At 37.4% G+C, this 21,207-nt stretch overlaps 1 protein-coding gene across 7 annotated transcripts in view; it reads right to left on the bottom strand.

Moving 5' to 3' along the window:
* Positions 1-4,387: 4,387 nt before the first annotated feature.
* ATP2B1 (ATPase plasma membrane Ca2+ transporting 1) overlaps positions 4,388-21,207 on the bottom strand; it is a 62,342-nt gene continuing 45,522 nt past the window's right edge. For 3 of the 7 annotated variants that reach the window (XM_027668948.1, XM_027668936.1, XM_027668942.1), the window contains exons 12-22: positions 20,292-20,529; positions 19,227-19,406; positions 19,056-19,143; positions 18,646-18,752; positions 16,573-16,764; positions 16,161-16,374; positions 15,819-16,030; positions 13,864-13,971; positions 11,877-12,059; positions 11,476-11,634; positions 4,388-7,297 (exon numbers count right to left, since the gene is read on the bottom strand). In XM_027668948.1, coding sequence (XP_027524749.1) covers positions 6,986-7,297; positions 11,476-11,634; positions 11,877-12,059; positions 13,864-13,971; positions 15,819-16,030; positions 16,161-16,374; positions 16,573-16,764; positions 18,646-18,752; positions 19,056-19,143; positions 19,227-19,406; positions 20,292-20,529 — 1,993 coding nt within the window. In that variant the 3' untranslated portion in view covers positions 4,388-6,985. Of the gene's footprint in view, positions 7,298-11,408; positions 11,635-11,876; positions 12,060-13,863; positions 13,972-15,818; positions 16,031-16,160; positions 16,375-16,572; positions 16,765-18,645; positions 18,753-19,055; positions 19,144-19,226; positions 19,407-20,291; positions 20,530-21,207 lie in introns of all 7 variants that reach the window. The other 4 variants (XM_027668970.1, XM_027668979.1, XM_027668957.1 and 1 more) reach the window with 4 other exon arrangements.

Raw genomic sequence — 21,207 nt, 5'->3', positions numbered from 1 at the left:
AAACCACACAAATCTCCAAATAAGCTAGTTTTAAATTTTCCTGAGGAATAGATACAACTTTTATTCTTTACAGACCTGAAAGAGACAAATAACAGAATGATGAGAAACCCTCTTCTTCCTTAAGGAGCAGCTGCTTTCCACACATCTGCAGCATAGCTTTCTGGAGATCATGTTAAAATCTCCAGGCTTCCCTATGAATTACAGACTATTACTTGGCAGTGGCTAAGCATGCCTGGCTTGTAGTATAAAACACAAATGTTACAAGGCATAAGCAAAATTTAGCTACCCATTGAAGGCAGTTTAAAAATAGGATCACAGGATAATTCAGGTTGGAAAGGGGCTCAGGAAGTCACCTAACACAAACTCCTGCTCAAAGCAGTAGAACTTCATGGAGTTTCATATTATTTCATGAAGTATCATTCCTTTAATGCCTGTAAAGACAAAAAGGCTGTGAATTTTCCTCACTAAAGAGTTATTTTCTGCTGAATAGTCTCCCATCTGCACAAAAGAATAACTGACTGAATAAGCTGTTACACGTAACATTTGAATAATGATTTTACCCAGTATTCCTCTTCACAGCTCAGAAATCTCCTCAGACAGCTGCCTGCAGAATTGCATTGCACTGTGATGGGATAAACTCAGGAAGGAGGGGAATGGCAGGGATTAGAAGCCTCACAAAATCTATGCAGTTCAGCACTGAACAGTAAAACCTAAGCTCTGTGTTATTTCTCCTGCAGGTTTCTCATGTAACAGGAGATGAGAAAAGCTCAAGTACAGTTTAAGCTTCACTGATCTTTACTAAGATTCACTGGAAGTAAGAAACCAAAATGCCAAGGCATCTGAAGCTTCCTACAATGAGTTTTTTATTCATGACCAGTAACTTAATCCTGACCATCTCTGAAATTTAAAAACATCACCACTGAAGGCTTCAAGATTAGATGTTAGCTTAAGTTCAACTCACTAGAGAACAACTGTATGAGCTGTAAAGACCACTATTTGCACCAAGCTTTGTGTTACTTACATTAATCATAGGGCAAAATTTTAATTATTTTTAGTTTCTTTTCAACTTGTAAGAAGATGATATGAAAAAGAGCTGCTAGAATAAACAAAAATGCACGCTTCTGTTTAATAAAAGATGCTTCTACAGAGGAATGGGCACAGCAAGTTTTCTTCCATGCACTTATGCTATCCCATTTCTTTTGCCCTTAATGGCCCCATCTTTCAAAAAAAGATCAAAGGCACTAGTGACATTTGAGATAACAAGTCCTTGTCTTGTAACCCTATGGGCCAGCACACACAGGACATCATCTTGCATGCAGTAACTTAAAGCCTGAGAGTTGTAGTATTTTAGATAAAAACCAAGACAGGTAAGCTTGCTTATACTTAATCATATAATTTTGGGAGTACTTTTTAAATGGTAGCATCTTTCAGTGCTGTAGATCAGAGCAACTCATAGAAGAGCTCTTTTGACAAGATGTATGGAAAGAACTAGCTGTCACATTAAGCATTACAGCAGGCAAGTATCAGCAAGCCCATTGGTAAGGTCAGTTTAAGGTAAGAGAAAGGAAACTGTCAGTTCCTTTCTTGCTTTGGCTCAGGTTTGATCATTCCAGTGACTGATTTCTTTGTTGAATTCCATTTAAGTATACAAATAATATCCATGAAGCTAATGGAAAAACCCCATAGAATTACACCTCCTCCTCAAGAATTTCAGGATTACAGAATGGCCAAGGCTGGCAGGGGCCTCTGCAGACCATCTACTGCACAGCAATTTTCCGATGTGTTTACTGACACTGGGTGAGATCTTGAAGTAGAAAGTAGAAGAGAAGATCAAAAGTCAGGACCAAAAGATAAAAAAGGAGACAAATCCACAATTGCACCGTCACTGATTCCCTATAATCGTCCCTGTCAGAATGGAAGGGAGAAGAAAGGAAGGAGATATTTTAGGTCATGTCTATATACTGTTAGGTTTATTAGAACAGAGCCTAATTGATTTGGCAAAAGGAAAAAAAAGCTAGTAATAACCCATTTTTTTAAAATTTGACAGAAACTACCTTTTCCACAGTATTTTTTTTATTTAAAAACATTAATTTGAGTGCTTTTTGGATGGTGGTTCTCAATTAATTAAATTGTTGCCCTGATCAGAATATTAATGAGAAATACATGGCAAGTGAGTAAAGATATACCTTCCATCTTTAAAGCAGTGTTGTCGAAAAGCAAATCCTATTGTTTCCTACCAAAATATCAGTTCAGAGAATTCCCTATTTCATGTAAGCTGTGCCTGACTCATGTATCCTTCAACAGGTCCTATGACAAGGATAGAATGTTGTAAAGTTCATTTTGCAGACTCTCTCCTGAAGTACATAGCAGAAAACACTATGCAGTAGCTGCCAGCACAGTATACAAAATAAGCTATGGATTTCCCCACAAACATCAGCAAATAGAGGCTTACCTTCTTGAGATCTTGAGACTACCTTAGGTCATAACTGAAGAGGCTTCATACCTTCAGCTATCAGAGCAAACAACTTGTGGTAGACTGAGAACATCAAGTTAAATCCTGTATTTGTACAACCGAAATAGTCAAAGATAACAAACAAGTCTTCTAGGGTTTACTTGTAGGGTGGCTTTGGATTTTTGTTGTACTCTAAATCAGAAGTTTTGGGAGGCTTTTCACACAAAGCACTTGAACTGTACACTCTGATTCTCTGCAAGAGACTGAAAACTTTAAAACATGAAAAGCCATATTCACTCTGTGCCTTAGCAGTTGTCATAGGGCAATGCCAAGATTGTGCCTTTGCCAAGGAGGAAGACATAGTAAGTTTTCTGTATGATCATAGTCTTTCAGCTTACTTCAGCTTCATGCTCTGCAAGAGAGGCAGCCTAGAAAAGCCAATGAAGATATTCCAAATAGTTAGATGCTACTACTAGCTTTGCAATGACTCAGAGGGATACAGGATGCATACTTCCATTTCAATGAGCAACTACTGCTTCACATATGGATTGACATTTGTTGCTACACCAGAATATGAGATGTCAGTATTTTTCAGTATTCCAGAATGTACACTTCCACCAAAAGCTGTTAATTCCCAGAAATACTCCCGCTAGTTATTTTTCCAAGGCTTAATTTCCACTGTGTTCTAGTAGGGGCAAGCCAAGGAACTCTTTTCAGCCTAATAATTGTACAGATTTTGTAGCAAACTAGATGTTAGGTGCACATCAACAGTAGTAAGACTCACTGTCTAGTGAGCTACCTTTACATGCTGTCCTCTTTCACATGTCTAAGCCCATCTCATAATTTTCTAAGCATACCCTCTTCTTTGAGCATAAAGGACAAGTAGTACCTGTAGGAGGCTTCTGGTTTAGACACTGTGTAAGTCATATCTCCTTGATGGATGCTGCAGTCTCCTGAGGAGGGTGGTTAGGTAGTTCTGTATACAGTTCAGGGGAGAAGGGAAGTAGGAACAGCTCTAAGGCTCTTTATTCTGGCCCAGAATTTCTCATTACATGGCCCTGAATAAGGAGGCCAATGGAGATAAATTGGAGCTGGACCCTCCACGTTGGCCAGGCTTACTTCAGTGAGGGCTTGAGATCTGTAAGAGCAGAAGATATGCACTACTGGGGGAGAGAGTGGAGGTGGAAAAAAAGTAGGAGCTCTTCAGAACAAAGTATTTGCACCAGAAAAGCAGTACGAACGTAAAAGACGTTCTACTTTAATTCATGTAATTCTTAATATTATCTGGATTATTCTAGAGCTCTGCAGAGGCTGAAACTACTAGCAGTAGCAAGTGAACTTATCAGGCCTTTGGAAAAACTTCCCAATACAGTCAGCCATACACAAATTATCCTTCCATGAATATTACACTTGCTTCCTTACTTCAAAACACATTGGAAAACTTCCTGTTATTCTTAGAAAGTCACTATGTTAGTTTATATTTTTTGTCTGCTTATACTTGCTGCAAACTCTGCATTTACCCATTGGTTTGGCATTAAGGCATTTGTTTGCATCATTCTCTCCAGATTACTCTATGATGCAGCATTTTCCTCTTTCTGTTAAGACCAATATGGAAAAAATGAGTGCTCTTATATGACAAGTTTCATCCCTCCTTCAAAGCCAAGATGAGGTGTCCTAACATTTGCCTTATACACAACTATAATAGACATCCTAGCCAGGAAACAGTGTTTTCAGCCACTTAAAACAGCAGTCAGTCTAGAACTGAGCTTATGTTCAAAGTTGCTATTACTTGACCATGTATACCATATATACCATGACCTCTTGAAAGCGAATGAGCTTAAAGTTGTAGCAAGAGCTATTTTATAGAATTGGCATGCATTTCAGGTTTAAATCAGTACTATACTGACATTCAAGAATTTCAGTCCCCATACAGACTGAGATGAACAGCACTTTTATTTATTTCAATTACAAGAAGAAAGACAAGTAAACCTTACAACCAGAAAGGCAAGGAAGGCCTCATGACCTTAGTGAAAACCACTTAATAATCTAGGCAACGTTATGATTTCTTGAGATGACAAAGAAAACATACCCCCTCTTAAAACAACTTTTCCTCATTTCTATAAGGAAATTTTCCTGTAGGAACAGCACACTGATGTTAACAGAATCAAGAGGGACTACTGATGTACAAAGCCTACATTCACCCTCCCACACCCCAGCAAAAGGCTTAAGTGTAAATTTTATTCCAAAAAAGATAACATGCAGTCATGACCACATCTAGAGGAGAGGGAAAAATTTAAATCTGTTTTTCAAATGAAGGCAAATTATTACTCATTAACGAAGTTAAATGAAGATACTTTTTCACATGGTAGTGTACTTCGTAGCTAAAGAAAATTCTCATTTTAAGCCAGTGCTTATCCAGCTTTTGTAGTAGAGTGAACAGCTTATATAAAAACTGATCCCCCTACCAAGCACTCCAGATGAGAACTATGATGTAAGAAAAGTGCTAGAAACACGTGGGAAAAATTACTATACAAAGTGTCAAGTGCAAATCCCCCCACCCATTGCCTAAAATTCAGTGTATTTACTGAAGTACAATAGAAAAGACTGAATTCAGGAGCGGTTGACAGTCGGATACAGTGCTACAGGTTGAACATTAGCCTCTAAAGGACAAACTCAAGCATGCATGTATCCCACCACAAGGGAAAGATTTGCTTGAGCTTCCCAATCTGCTCATTTCTGCAGATTGCTCTGGTATTATTGCCTTCCTCATTACCAACTTAATTCCTGTACTCCTTTGAAGGGACTCTTATAAAAATTCTGGATTATTTGACAAAAAAAAATCACTCGCTATTTCAAAGAATACAGAACAGGGAAAAAAAGTTTACAACTCCTCCCTTCTGTTGCTCTTCTAAGCAGCATTAGAACTAGAAAGCATGAGAAAGTGCCAGATCAAGTACTGTTTGATCATCTTTTGGTCTTTGAACAACACAGCTGAGGCAGATCGTAACTTCTTCAGTCAATCTCTAGTCTGTCAGTTCTGGTGCATTTCACCCATGCTATATGTCAGTTCTCAGTTTCCCCTCACTTAAATTGTCAGGGATACATTTATTACACAGTACTCACAGGAAGTCTCGGAATTTCAGGCAGATCTATTCATTCTCAAGGAGTATCCTTTTGGTTCAGTGAAGACTTTTGAGTATCTTAGCTTACACATTCATTCTGGAGGCAGCCATCATGATTCCATTTACCCAAAGTACTATCTGGAGTGGGGCTGTTACTATCTTGAAATTACAGTTTAAAGTTAACCAGTAATACAGAAGAGTACTTTTCCATATTTCCAGTGAAGGAGCTGAGAAAAAAAGATCTGTAAGAAACCATTGCTGCAATTTTATTTTAACAAAAGGGCAGATTTATTCATGTTTACAAACAAGTTTCAAAAACAAAAAGGAGAACATGTATGCTACCCACTAACAACCTTTCAAAATGCCAACAGCCCTCATGCTGCATGAAGGATTCTATAGATTAGAAAAAAATCACAGTTCCACTCACAGTTCACCAAGACAGCACTAAACTAACATGATTAGACAAAAACAAAGGACTAAGATTCTGATGTATTTTGATTTAATCCATTTTGCCCGAGATAACAGAAATATTTCAAGCAAGTTCCATCACATATTGATGTCCTGCATTAAACAATCCTAAGTTCTGAACAAAAGTTATTCATTAAGTTTCTCAAAATTTTTAAAAATTAAACAGTTGTTTCAAAACCATTAAGTAGTAAATGTATTTAAGAAACTAATTAGGACAGAGGCCATAACTTCATTAGAACACCACTGCTCATGTTTTTACAAAGCATTAGTGTTATCTATTTGGCTATTAGTAGTAGCAATTTATCTACAATATTTAACAAGGTAAATTGCAGGCAAAATTTAGTACAGTTTCAATAGAAACACCCTTTTCCTGAAAATACAGCAGTATTTGAAGGACTAGTTTTTTTTTGTTGTTTTTTTATTTTTTTGTTTTCTTTTGTTTTCTTCTCTGCATCATTTATAAGGAAGCTTCCCATCTATGAACAGGAACAAAAAAGTATCTACAAACCTTGTAAACAGATCTGTATCATTTATAAACATAAATAATCCAAATTATTAACAGCCAACAGCAGAAATTAAAGTATCAATTCAATGATCCAGGGCCTCCTTGCCCTTCCCAGCCTTCCCTTCAGAAAAGGATCATGATAAACTAAAGCTCTGCTAACACACTCTTCAGGATCATTCTTAAGTACAACAGATGATCGACAGGTCACTTATGCCAAGTTACTGTTTATCTGTCAGAGTTCATTATTACTCCCACCCCCAGAAAAGCACCCTCCAGTCTGGCAGAAAGCTTTTTTTAAAAAAATAAATCTACATTCGTACAAGTGTGTCTTCTGTTGAAGTCCAAGACAAGAATATCATCTTGTCCATCATAATGTGTGAAGAGACCCAGTTTCAATTTCTTTACAAAGCAGCTAGTGTGTTAACATTCAGCTTACAATCAGAGTGATGTTTCCAAACTATGTAGTGGGCTCCCTGGGGATGAAGAGGTAGCAGACTTGTTCATGTCTGTTGTAAGGTGAATTCCACTGTCAACCGCATTGTTATTTTTATTGGGAGAGGGTGGGGGAGTAGAGTTGCGTTTTGTTGGCGCATCATCTTCAGCATCAGTATCATCAATAAGGGGAATATGAGGCTCGGAGTCTTCTATTCTAAACTCAGGATGCGTCATAAAATTGTGAATTGAACTTCGTGTCTCAGGTTTCTCTAGCCCCTCGTACAAGGAGCTACGAAATGCATTCACCACTCGGATCTGTAAACAAAGAAAAAAAGGTTGTTAAAATGCTGCAGATTTACTGGTAATGGCATGGTTCTTATGAGTTTGAATCCACAAACAGCTAGACATGAGTGAATCGAATTTGTATGATGCAGTGGAACTTGCAATAAACTGTAAAAAATGAAGAGCATTTCAGTAGAGCACTGCCAGTCTACACAGTAGGAATAAAAATTGTGAAAGTACTGCAAAAAGCTGAAGGGCCCTAAAAATTCAGACATGGCACTAGAATTGTTCAATTATTTAACATGGGCTAAGCATTTTTCAGAAGTGAGGCCAACAATTATTTACTTCTTTACAAGTTACATAAATCTTAATGAGTGTTTTATTGAATACTTGGGGGAGATTGAAGGGAGGGAAGGAGGGATATGCTGAAAATAAGTTAGGGGATAAAAAGGGTTACTAATTCTCATGCTAGGAAGTAGGATGTCAACTGACTATGAAAAAGCCAAGCAAGTGTAAGCCAATGTCACAATGACTGAACATTAACGAAGTCATGCAAAAAAGGATACCACTATAACAGCTGTAAAAATTCGAGTATATACCCATTTACCACACTATAGAAAGTTCCTTAGTGAATAGTGCTTTGGAAACTTAAGACCAGAACTATGAAATTAAACAGTGTATTGTACAGTTTAGTAGCCAGGACAGGTTGTAACTTTGAAGAGACTACTTAAGTGCCAACAAGTATGAGAAAAGCAGGGTGATCAGCCTTTGTTCTAGTCTTCAATTTACCTTGAATTCATGGGCGAAATTCCCAGGCTGAGTATTGTTTTGTATCTTTATATTGTTTAATATTTTTCAAATCCAAAAGCTTACAGATTCATAGCTAAACCTTTCATAGTTAAAAGTACAGCTTCATTTTACTAATTGTGCATGTCTAGGTTGACTTGAATTCCAAATTGTAATTTGAATGATCAAAGCAGCTGCCCACACCCCCCTTCTCTAAAGTCCCACATCTCCCTGACCAACTACAGGAATTCAGGATTCATTCTTGAACTGATAAAACAAGTCTGTAACCCCTTTGTCCAACACTTCTGCCAACAGACAGTTTCCCCCTTCTGTTAACTCCCCATTCAATCTCAACATCCTTAAGTCTCCAGCAAAGCAGTGTCACATAGTGTTAAACAGTAAGCAGCAGAGCAACTGCGTAGTAAATAAGAACTTACTGTTACAAACAGCAAGTCAAATTTAAAGCTTTTTTTAGCACATCCAAGATGACCTGTTTCAAGCTGAGAAATACGTCATGACTAGTGCTTCCATACTGTTCCTTGATAGTAAAAATAAAGTGACTTCCAGGTGAAGGAATGAGGCTGGAAGGTCAAGCAGATCAAGAGCACAGACTTCAAAGCAGCTAAGATACAACAAGGAAGTTCACTGTAAACAGAGAAGGGCTCCCCAAAAGCAATGCATTAAATCAAATCTGTTAAAAAGAATCACTGCACATGATAAAGTTATGTCCTGACTGTGCTCTTTGACCTCTAGAAACAGCGTTGTTTCCCCTCGGCTCCTCCCTCAGACCACTTGCACAAAGAATTTTACTCAAAAGCTATCGTGTCCCCATTTTTATACTACAGGTACATGCTGAGCCCAATTCACCATGGAGACGGGGAAGAGGGCACAGGGGGTGTGGGGACAATACAGGGATGGGACACGCACGCAAGGAGGAGGACATAACTATCAATAAAGGGATGGCAGGCAATAGGCTGAATGTGCTAGAGAAAAGATTACAAGAGCAGCTAGTACTTTACTGTTCATCCCATGAAAAAATTGAGCACGCTATCAAGGAGTTGGTGCGTTATATGAGGTTTAAACAAGTCCAGCCAGCTGCATAAACTGTCTTGGCACTTACCAAGAAAATTAGCAGTGACAGCGTCAGACTGAAAGTTTGCAATGCCTTTATTTGGCATGTTGCATCCCACTGTGCCATTTATGTGGCAACATGAAATATGAATGTCTCCTGGGATGGTTTTTTATTGCTAACAGACAAGAAGTTAGAACATCAGCAGTAATGGAAAACAATTTCTGGCTTAACAGGACAGCTGTAATTATCATAGAATATAAACATACCCACAATAAAGGTTCAGTTTCCATGCAAAATACATACTACCTAAGTGGACTAGACACTCCAGTAAACCTAGGACCATCAAGGAGTCCAGCCGTAAAGCAGATATCAAACTATCAGCATTTTAAGCTATATTTTAAAAGGGTAAACTAGCATTTTTAAGGCTTTCTTTTCAACTACTCACAATAATGAGTAGTTAGACTAGAGGGATAACTATAAATAAATTGCATAAGTGAGGAGCAAACAAGACAATTTGTTAGGTGTAATTTATACTGTCATCAGGCCTTGCTCATATAAGTACCAGAATAGCATGGAATGCAGTAAGCACTCCAAGTCATCCTAGCCAGACAGCTGCTTAAGAGTTACAACCTTCATAGGAAAAGCTGAACTTTCTTCCAACAAACAGTTCCAAAAGAGAGACAGTAACAACATCTGCTTCCCATTAATACATATATTAGCTATCAAAAGTTGTCCTTCTAGAGAGTGCAGCAGAAGGCTGTACTACTTCGTGAGCATAAAAAACTAGTTCTCTCCTATGGTAGCTCTGTATCTGCATTGGTCATTTGATGCAATGAGATGCTGCAGTGCCCAGTAGATTCTGCTCAAATAGCAGCATGGAATGACATTGCTCTCTAGAGAATTCTGAATGTCTAATTAATGTTCTGGAGTGTAGTTAGGGATACAGGTTACTAATTAGCATTTTAACTAGGAGATGCAACCCTGTGCTTCATTTTGTGTTCTTGAGGCATGCAAATTTGTGAGCAGAGCTTCTCAATAATACTGCAAGGTAGGGAAATAGCTGTCTCACCAATGGAGAACAAATACAGTGGTAAACACTTGTGCAAGCTCACACGCAAATTCTGGCCAAGCCCAAACATAAAAAACAACAAATTAAAAAAAATCTGAAGAGACTATTTCATTTAAGACAGCTCCTGAAATTAAGGGTCTTCATCCACCTGGTAATCTGAAAGATTAAGTGGGTAGGGGAAGAGGGAGAAGAAGCCCTCTCAGAGCTATTTTTAAAAAACAATTATTTACCAGATCTCTAGGAAGTTAGAGAAGGAAGTTAAAAGAATAAAGTTAAACGTGATATATAATTAAGATGGAAAATTCTTTTAGCAAAGATACTGGCTATCAGTATTTAACTACAACTGCTATGCATCTTCAGGCTCCAGAGTTTAGGCCTACATCCAAGAGTAATTAAATCTCTAGCCTCTACAGAGAGGAAGGCTGAAACTGAAACTCCACTTAATAGCACAATACAGAGAGGGCAGAATTAAGGTGACACAAACTTCTCTTTCACTGATGGCTTATGAACTGCTCCCCGAAGAACCTAGAGAGGAAAAAAACCCTTCAGATTTGAATGGAAGTTTCCCCATTTAATGCTTAAACATTTTTTTTCTTTTTATATTAGCTAATTACATATTTCTTCTGACTTGTATGCATTTTAGAAGCCTTCTTTTGCCACCTGAATCCTGATGTTGAGAAAGCTGTTATTCAGTAAATAAGGTCCAACGAAAGCAGAGATTCATAAAGTTCCTCACATGCTACAAAGAAAATGCATTTAGTGCTCCATGTTCTAACTACATTCATATTTTCAACATATCATTTGCTTCCAAATCAGCTTGCTTATTTAAGTATTGTACTGCAGTGCAAGAGATCTATTTTTGTTGGCCTGGGTCCACAATTATACAGTTAATTCATTTATACAATGTAAGTCACCCTATGAGGCATATACTCGAAAATTTACAACAGTTTTCCCTGTTTATCTTAAAAATCCCTCTGTACACGAATGGATGAAGGCACAGGATGTGCAGGCTCACAGCTTTCGCATTAAAGTCTTGTTGAAATTGTTCCACCTGTTCTCAGCCCTCTAAGAAAAAAAAAAGTCTCGAGGACTCCACTTTGTGGAAGAGCTCTATAAAAGCCTGAACGATGATTTTAAGTACTAAGGAGAAAATGAGAAACGTTAGGTACGTGAATTAGGAAATGTTAATTTCATGCACTTTAGGAACACACACTCACACCCCACAGTAGTAGAAGCAGTAGTAGAGGAAAACACTACATGTGTAGGGGTAGAAATATTTGTTACATCATGGTGCTGGCTGGCGATGGAGGGTTGCCGCCTTAGAGCCCCCTGAATGGTACTTCCACTCTGGAAAGCATTCACTACATCCATCTGCAAGGAATCAGAGATTGTGACAGCTTGCTCAGCAAGAGAGAGAGAGAACAAGAGAAAGGACCATCCCATCTATAACACACAAAAAAGTAAAGAAAAAAAGGCACTTTTTAAAAAATAGAGCAGATACATAGGCAAGAGTTGCATTTAAAGCTGAAGAAAACAGAGGACCCTGAGGGATTACACATCCACCCATACCCCCTTTTGACAGTCTCAGTCACACCACTTAGAACTGCCACCTTAGTCAAAAGGGCTGGAGATGGAGAGATTTCCCTCATAAACCCCACTGTGTCCTACCTTTTTCAAGACCATACCTGAGTTTGTATTCTGTTTAGGCCTCTAAACCACAAGATCTGACCACGACGCAATTCTCTCTCAGCATGGTCAATCTCCTCTACATCTTCTGCTAGTTCTTCTTCAGGAATCTCTTCCTTTTGTGTTCCATGACCAGCTTCTTTGAGGAATTTCAGACGGCTGGTTGGAATTGTTGAAATCAACTAACAGTGAATGAAATATATAAATTAGGATTATTCTTTTTTTTTTTAACAACAAAAACAAAAAAGGCTTGGCATGATATCCTGCATACAATTAGCAAAGTTGAAAACAGCAATTACATAAATGCATCAACGTAGAGCGATCACTCCAGCTGAAGAGCTGCAAAGCTGTGAGTATCCTTACCACCTCAAATGAGGTGTGGAATTAAACTTGGACTACAAAAAAACCTTGCCAGGGACAAAGAATTCCATGTTAATGTTACCTGACAATGCCAGGAAGGAGTAGTACTGAAGCTAAAAAGTCATTAATTCTGTAGCTTATACTTGTATCTAGAGCTTTCAGAGCTCCACCAGTTAACGAGCATGATGTGTTACCTCAAGTGAGACCTACATCACCTAAAGTAGCCACAATTAATTCAGAAATACAAAACAGACATTCATTCATTTGTGACCTGGAAGTTATGAATCCATTTCCAAGGCGAGTGATGTTTTTAAAATTGTATGTATCCCAAACTGTTACTTTGCTACTTGGGGTATAGCAGTTTATTTATTTATCTTAAGCTAACCAAAGGCTGCATCTGGCTGTTCCAGCTTTCCTTTTCATCCCCACTTTCAGGGCTATTCTGGTGAACTATGTAGTTAGGGGGAGTCATCTTTTCATACATCCCATCTAGCAGCTCCACATCAATTCCAAGTCTGCTTTCCTTGATCATCACAAACTTAGGGACCATTTCCACAGCTGCAGAGGAAAAAAGACTGCTCCAAAACCGAGATAAACAGCTCTTCATGCTGAAACTGCTACTATGAATGCTCCCAGCTCTTTGACTTTAATGAGATGCTAGAGCAGCATGAACTGCAATAGGGAAGCTCTGCCCTCGCAGGACATTTTGGGTCAAAGGTACTTCAAGCCGTCTCAATTCTCTTCTAGGCTACTTTTAAACCTCAGAGTGACTCTATTTGATTTTTTAAATAATTAATTTTCCAGAGAACCTTATTAAAAAGCATACCCACTTTTAGAATATGCATCTATGTATGTATTTACAACTAAAACACACCCTAGCAATATTATGCTGAAACATGGAGTCTCTTTTACGTAACAGAAGGAAATAAACTGTAATGAAAAACTCTTCATGTGGCATGAAAAGTTTAAACAATCATCATTAAATAACAGAAAACTCCATAGCTCTAAAGTTTCATGTAAATAAGCTTGCTCCTTACAAGCACTGTCATACATGCAATAGTAATGAAACCCTGGGGAAGAGGGGGTAAGTCAAAATGTAATAGCTTAATAGATGGAAAGACTTTCCAATTATTTCACAATTATGCAAATTAAGATTAAAGAGAAAGTTGGTTTGACTTTTGCTGCCTTTCTTGCTACTCCAGGACATTTTGAAATCAAGAAAATATTACCAAGTTTAACAACTCTGATTTTTCAAAAAAAGAAAAAAAAAAGGTTAACACCAAGTTAAACGTATTTCAACATTAACATGTTCATTCCATCTTGTATTCTTACAAAACTTTCTGGTACTCATCTGGCTGAAGATATAATTTCATATGTAAAAGGTAACTACAGCTGATTCTAGTTTAAAAATACTCAACAAATCAGCCACAGAACCTAGTTATGAAATGTATTCAACTAAGGACTTTCTAGCTATTGAACTAGTCAATTTTCATCAGCATTTACCATTAATCCCATATACCCACATAGAGTACACTTGAAAGATCTGAATGCTAGTGTATTTGTATTTTCTATGTAAAGTATACTAATACAAGTAGATATTTGGCATTTTGAAAAATGCTAATTTACCTGGCCCCAGAGTAGTGTGCCCATGCCCAGGAAAATGGACCACAGCCACTGTTCAATCGAGAGTTCTGAGCAACTGAAAGGCTTCCCACCAAACTGCACAATAACTATCTGTGAAGAGCAACATCATTAAACATGTATCAGTGACCTGTTACTAAAAAATTCCCTAATGTGTCAAGATCACTACAGGCAACTCTGCATTAGAACATAAGATTTCTCATCTTACTAAGCATACTCTTCCACTATTCTCAGCAGTTTGAGCAGGTTTCCAAACCTAAGCTATCTTCTTATGCTTTTCAGTCTTTCAAGAACTACTCATTCATTCTTCAAATGTCACACTCACAAAAACCTGTTGAGTCCTTCATATTGCGTGCAGTTTTTTCATTTCACAATTACAGCATGTATTTGATGCTACAAATTTACAGTGATTATTTCTCCTATAAACACCATCTCAGAACTAATTCGATTAATAAACTTGTATTAATAGAAATCATAGATGTGTAAGACATGAAATATTTCAGAAGTAAATATACAGGATATTACTATGTATCCCATCAGTGTTAAATATCAGATTTAAATCACCACAGTGTGACAACTACATAGGAATTGTGGGGGAAGGGGGCAGAGATTTCAAAAGTTTAATTGAGTTCCTACTGACTTACCTATTACACCAAGCTGTATGAACTCTAATAAGCAAGGTATCCCTCTGTATAGGAACTATATGCATGAAAGTCCGCCCTGGAGAATCAACAATTTAAAGTAACAGGGCAGGCATGAAAAGGAGTATTGACCATTAAGTAGGACACATGACAGCTGAAAAGCCAAAGAGTATCTTCTTTTATTAACACAGAATAAAACACAGACAAAAACTCAGGACTTGGGAAGGCCACCAAGTTTATAAAGGGAACACAGTTGTATGAGTAATTTCTAAATGTTTGGTTTTGTTGCACAACAACAGTCAATCTGCTGCATATGCAACCCTAAAAATAAGAGTAGCTTCTGTAGAAGTGTCATCTAAAAAAAACTGAACCTGGGAGAGTAAGTACCCTAACTTTACATGAAGCAACAGTGAATACATTTGCAATGCTCGGACTGCAATGAATTCCATCAGCTTCACGGAATCCCACATCTAAGGAGAAGCGTAATGGGTAGGTTAAATCTTACATCTGCAACAAGTTAATTTAAAATGAAAGCGTTCTGAAATAAAGTAGTATACTGATTTGTTATTTCTTCTGATTAATTAAAGTTAAGGCCCTTTAGAAGGTGAAACTATTTCTTGTAAACTATTTTCTTTAGATTGAATTTTAACTTGGTGTTTCTCAACACCAGCTTGTTAACCCAATCAATTTAAGATAATTTCATTTCATTTGTTAGCATATACTGAGTAAACTATCTAGCTTTTACAAATCCCCCTACATGCACCTGGACATCAGTTTTTTTCACCTAAAACAGCACCTCTACAGATAACTCTAAAATATATACCAATACATACAACTGATTTCTGCACCAGTAAGATAAAGACTGATATTTAAGTTTCTAAAGCTTAATTATGTCCTAATCTCATTAAGAAAATATAAGTTGTAGCTTTTCTATGCTTGTTTAAATGGACTCTCATTCAGATGCACGGGCAGATACTACGAGGAAGATTTGGGGGCAGGGGATGAATGGACAGATGACACACACAACTTCATATTTTGCCAAGAGACTAGAACACTAAAATCAGATTGAAGGACTAGAAAATTCAAAAGGTACAAGTACTTCTACCTTCTGGTTTTTCCAATTTCAAAGAGGTCTTACCTGAAAACACCATGAAGCTGCAACTTATAGCAAGTCTAACACCAAAGTTTTTTCACATTGCAGAAATTAAATCCCTGGCACTAGCTGATTGGCATTTCAAGGTAAGCAAGTACATCAGTGTACTAGATGCATTTTCCCCGACCCTCCAAGAATTTACTTACCTGCACAACAAATGTCCCCAGAACAATAGAACAGAAGATAGCGTTGTTAAAGATTCCTTCAAAAACGTTTCTTTCACCATGAATTTTTCGGGCATTAATTTCATTAAAAAGCTGCATCATCACAAATGTATTAAATACTATAGTATAATGCTCTGAAGGAGGAGCATGCAGAGGTGCATTTCTTCCACTATCGATATCAAAAATTTTCTCACCTGTGTATAAAAGGCATTTATCAGCAGCTTAATTAGTGTCTTTACACACACTACAACAAAAAATAGTTTTAAAAAAATCACATCTCTCTACAACATTGAGAATAACTTCATAAAGCCTCAGTATTCTTACCAGCAAACAGGAGTGTGAATACCACAACAAGTTGGTAGAATGCATGACCCAAAATGTTCTTCATCATTGTACGAGAAATCAAAGGTTTGTTTCTACCATAAGGCTTTCGCAACAGAAGAGCTTCAGTGGGTGGTTCTGTTGCCAGGGCAAGCGAAGCTAATGTGTCCATTATGAGATTTACCCACAGCATCTGCACAGCTTTGAGTGGAGAATCCTATAAAGATAGGTACATAAACCCTCCAGTACAAGTGCACAAGTTTCAACTATTAAAGGCATTTATTACACAACATTGGCATGATCTGGAAAGCATTATGTTCTTTGGACTACAATTTAACTGAAAGTTTGACAAGAGTTAATCAGTCATGACATTTTCAACATTTATTAGCCGAAACAATCCACTACTGGTACGTACTTGTGTTATGCATGCTCCTGTAAAAGCAACAATTACTGCTACTACATTGACAGTAAGCTGGAACTGAAGAAATTTGGAGATGCTGTCATAGACATTTCGTCCCCACATAACTGCTTTAACAATACTTGTGAAGTTGTCGTCTGTAAGGATAATATCAGAAGCTTCTTTAGCTACGTCTGTTCCAGCAATACCCTGGTAGAAAAAGAAAAACACCATGAAATATAATGAGATGCACTGACCTATGTGATAAAAGCTCTTATTACATCCTTGGTCAGCGTTCACTTTGATGCACCATGTTAGAAGGATCCCTTTAATGTAAGTATCTGAAGGCCTACTGAATTAAGTTCTACTCAAGCATGGGAAAATCTGAACAAACAAACAAAAGAAGTCATGTCTTTAAAATAAAGACCTTAACAGAAATCCCCAAGTTGATGATAAAGACACAACCAGTTCCCCAAAGAAATGTTACTGAACCCTGTTCGAGCTGAACGCCACCAGATGGTGCAGTGCTACACAGTTCAGGCTCTGACCTGAACGGTTTCCTGTATGGATTCCAGCAGCAGGCAACACATGTGCTCGGAACACAGTAGAATGATGAACATTACAAAAAACCTTATGCAGAAGAACATTAGCATTAAACAGTGGAATATGCAATGTTATTGCATATGCATTGCAATGCAATATGACGTTCTTAAATTTTAAGCACCTGTAGTCTCCTACAGTATCCAAACAATTAAGATGACTTCTGTGTAACACCTACTTCAAAGATCTTTATGTTGCTTTTGGCATTCCAAAACCTCTAACACGATAGCAAATTTAATGATCCTTATTCTTGATATATTACTTTGTCAATGATATGAGTGACCTGCACAGCTATGTGTACACCTTAAAAGGTACCTTTAGATATCATACAGTGGATGGTATACTTTAAGTGCTATTTAGATAAGCAGTTATGGAAAATAGTTTCTTACACAGATGAACACAGACAGCAACTGCAGGAAACATTTAAGTTCTAGAAGAGGAAAACAAATTGGCCCCTGACTGTGGCAAATACAACAGCTATACAGTTGCAGAACACTCGTTAAGACAAGACTGTTACAGTTTAGAGAAAATTTCAGATGTAGCTGTCAAATTTCTAAGTCATGCTTTTGAAAAATGCTCCTTGAGAATGATTTGAAGCTCTTCCTCTTCCCATTTTTTCCCTCAAGATTAAAATCTGAGTCAGTGCATCTGCATGTGGTGTAGGAGGAGTGTGGTCTCCATTTTGTTTCCCTTCAAACGCTTAACAATGACTTTTTAAAGACTACAGTAACCTGCTAGCACCAAACTGCACATCTTCAGCTTAAGACTGAGACAGAATCTTGTGGCAAAGGGAAGGTTGAGGAATCTATCTTACTATGTCTTGAAAGAAGCATAAGAAAGATGAAACCTACATACTTAAGGTATGAGTCTATATAGTATTAGCACTTAAAAGCCAAGACATGGTTTAGCAACCACGTAAAAGGGTAGTTGAGAATTTAAACTGAGAAAGCCACATAATCTAAGGAATCATCCAGACAAATGCAGATCCTAAATTGTCATAAAATGCTGCAGCTTCAGATGTACTCGATATCGCCTCCAAAGCCAGTTTAAACATCAACTGGCAGTCTCCTTCTTCCTGTGTATCATTTAATGGGAAAGATGATTAAGCTTATTCCATATTGCATATAAGTTTTACTTAAAGTCAACACAGTATGCTATTTACTGCTGGAAGTCCCTTTATGTTGAACATATCTCATTTCAGATATCTTCAGTATCTGTAATTCTGTTCCGACACTTTGTAACAAGCTTTGGTGTAAAAGGTTTTTGATTTGCAAGTAACTGCAAATCTGCATTTTTAAAATTTTATTCAATGGCAAATGCCACAAGGACATTTTCCATCAACTCAAAACATGTTAAAGTTGGAAAAAAAACTAATTAATATTAGATGAGAGAGAAGTTGACTGCATTAACTTTGTTGTATGTTAGGCTCTTAATCTTAACTGATTTGCTAAGTTATTGATAAAATATTGAAGATTTTTAAAAAAATCATACCATAGCAAATCCAACATCTGCCTTCTTCAGAGCTGGACCATCATTGGTACCATCACCAGTTACTGCTACAACTTGCCTCTGGTCAAAGACAGTGCTGTCAATTATACCTGAAATAAAATGACATAGCAGTGTTACAGCTCTAAATTGAACACAGCAAAGATTAAACCTGAAAGAGAAAGCCAGTTTTTGTCTTCCTCAGTCTCAAAAAAAACAAACACACCAAAGCCCCTAACAAAAAAAACAATAATCACAAAAGATAGTTCTATACTTGGTTCTATTTCTCAAGCAGAAAAAAAATCCGTTGGCAACACCTTAACAGGTGTTTCCCACCACTTAGTCCTATCTTTTTCTCCTAGAAGCAGGAAAAAAAAAAATCTAGCTTTACTTAGAAGCTCAGAGTTTTTACTTACCTTTTACTAGAGTGTGTTTGTCAGTGGGAGAAGATCTTGCAAGAACACGAAGCTTTGGCCAAATTTTATCTATTCGCTCTTGCTCTATCTGCAAAAAAAGCATTGGTTATATTTTACAGTTAGGACACTTAAGATATCTGTTGATGCACTTGACATAGTCAGTATGCTTACCTCTCCTTTTTCATTGCGTATTCTCCTGTTAAAGTCTTTGCCCTCTAAACACAGGAAGTCTTCACCAGGATTCAGAATACCACATTTTAATGCAATAGCACGAGCAGTGTTAATGTTATCACCTGTGACCATACGTACAGTTATGCCTGCACGTTGACACTTCTTTATTGCATCAGGTACCTGTAAAAAAGAAAAAAAAACCCACAGGCTCAGAGATTGTACATTAGCTGAATAAATCCAGACATGTGAGTGAAAAGAATGTTTATGGCTCAGGCCAGGATAACTCTTATTTTAAAATGAAGATTGTAGTTATGGAAATTTTTTAAAAAATTAAGTAGCATATCACAATTCTTTTCCTGAAAACACACAAATGGCAATCGTGGCAAAGAGGCTTTGTGTTTCTATCATGTCAGTTCCCCTTCCCCCTGCAATTTTTCCAATACTACAGTATTCAGAAATACTACAAAAATCTTCACAATATGTTAAGCTGTACTGAGTACTGGCATTTCATTTACGATTCTGTGAAATAAACTACAGCTCATACTCCACTACTTCACCCACGACTTGTACTGCAAAGTGACAACAGTGCAGATCAGCCTGGAGTTCCACTTATATGTGGTATAAAAGCTTTCACTATTGAAAAACCTCCTTAGACCTCAACCACAAGCCAAACTCCTTACCCACAGTTCTCAGGTGACAAACTCACCTCTCTCCATCATCTCCCATGACAAGTTGGCAACCAGCACAAAGACTAATATTATCCTAACCAAATAGTCCTAATATTCCAAGAGGTAAAAAAAATGTCAAGTGTTCCATTTACTGAGACCCTGCATAGTAAGCACCTTAAGTTATTAGTTTCTACAGAGCTTCAGTAACACAGCATAAGTGACATTAAGTAGTTTTAATCTGCTTTTATAGCTCCATTAACTTTCCCCTCAAGAAATTAGATTTTCATTTATTAACTATGCTTAAGGCATACAATAGCAGTTCATTTTCTTGTACTCTCCACATGATGAACATGAATCTCTTGTAACAGAACCACTCCAGCTTAGCTAGTGACCCTACCTCAGGTCTCACAGGATCTTCAATCCCAACAACAGCAATACATGTCAGACCAGTAACAATATCATTTTCGTTGTCCCACTCTGGTTCAGGTTCTCCTGCTGGGAAGTCTCTGAATGCCAGGCAGATGGTTCTGAGACCTTCGGAAGCCATTGGCTCAATTACAGTTTTCACAATATCATCACGGTCCCTAGGTCTAAATACCTTTGGTTCTCCATTAGCACTCAGTATTTTGAAGCACCTGGAAAGAAACATTTAAAGAGTTATCAAATTTTAACCAAAAGTTCAGCCTATTCAATGGCTTATTACTGAAGTCCAGTAAGTCTCCATAAGCTTTGTTTTCATTAGACTCACACACACACAAAAAAAAAAAGCCAGTAGTGGCATCTGCAAGGTAATCTTCTTCATACGCATGTAATTTCTTCCCAAATGCAAAACGTACTTTCTGTAGAAAGTGAACTGACCCAGTCATCCTAGGATGAAAGTAAAGCTAATGACTTTAGGATACAAATATCAGTTACCTCCCAGAAGTATCCACTTCTGTATTGCATATAAACAGACCGGTGTTTGCGCTGGTTGAGTCAGGCAATCCAGTTCAACAAAATAATCTCACCTTGTTAACAGCTATGCAAGTCTCAGAAGCACAGCACGATTCTAGAACATGCACATGCTCCTTAACAGCTGTAAGCACTAAACTTACAGCACTAAAAGCAAACTCTGGTACTGCTAACCTTTAAGAGTAGAAAGGTTTGTACCCCTCCTCCCCCCTGTTAAAGTGCAGAGAATTCAGAAAGCATCTGGTATATGTGGTAATGTGAAATATTAAATTAAAAACAAATACTTAAACTGATTTAAATGTTTGTATAAGAGACTAGATTTAACACTATGGACTCTAGCATTTCAGCACATGTTCTTTAAG

This window comes from Corapipo altera, unplaced genomic scaffold, assembly GCF_003945725.1.
Source record: "Corapipo altera isolate COAL_440 unplaced genomic scaffold, ASM394572v1 1, whole genome shotgun sequence".
Classification (NCBI taxonomy): domain Eukaryota; kingdom Metazoa; phylum Chordata; class Aves; order Passeriformes; family Pipridae; genus Corapipo; species Corapipo altera.
The sequence above is the reverse complement of the archived record's forward strand: the minus strand, read 5'-3'. Positions and strand labels throughout refer to the sequence as shown.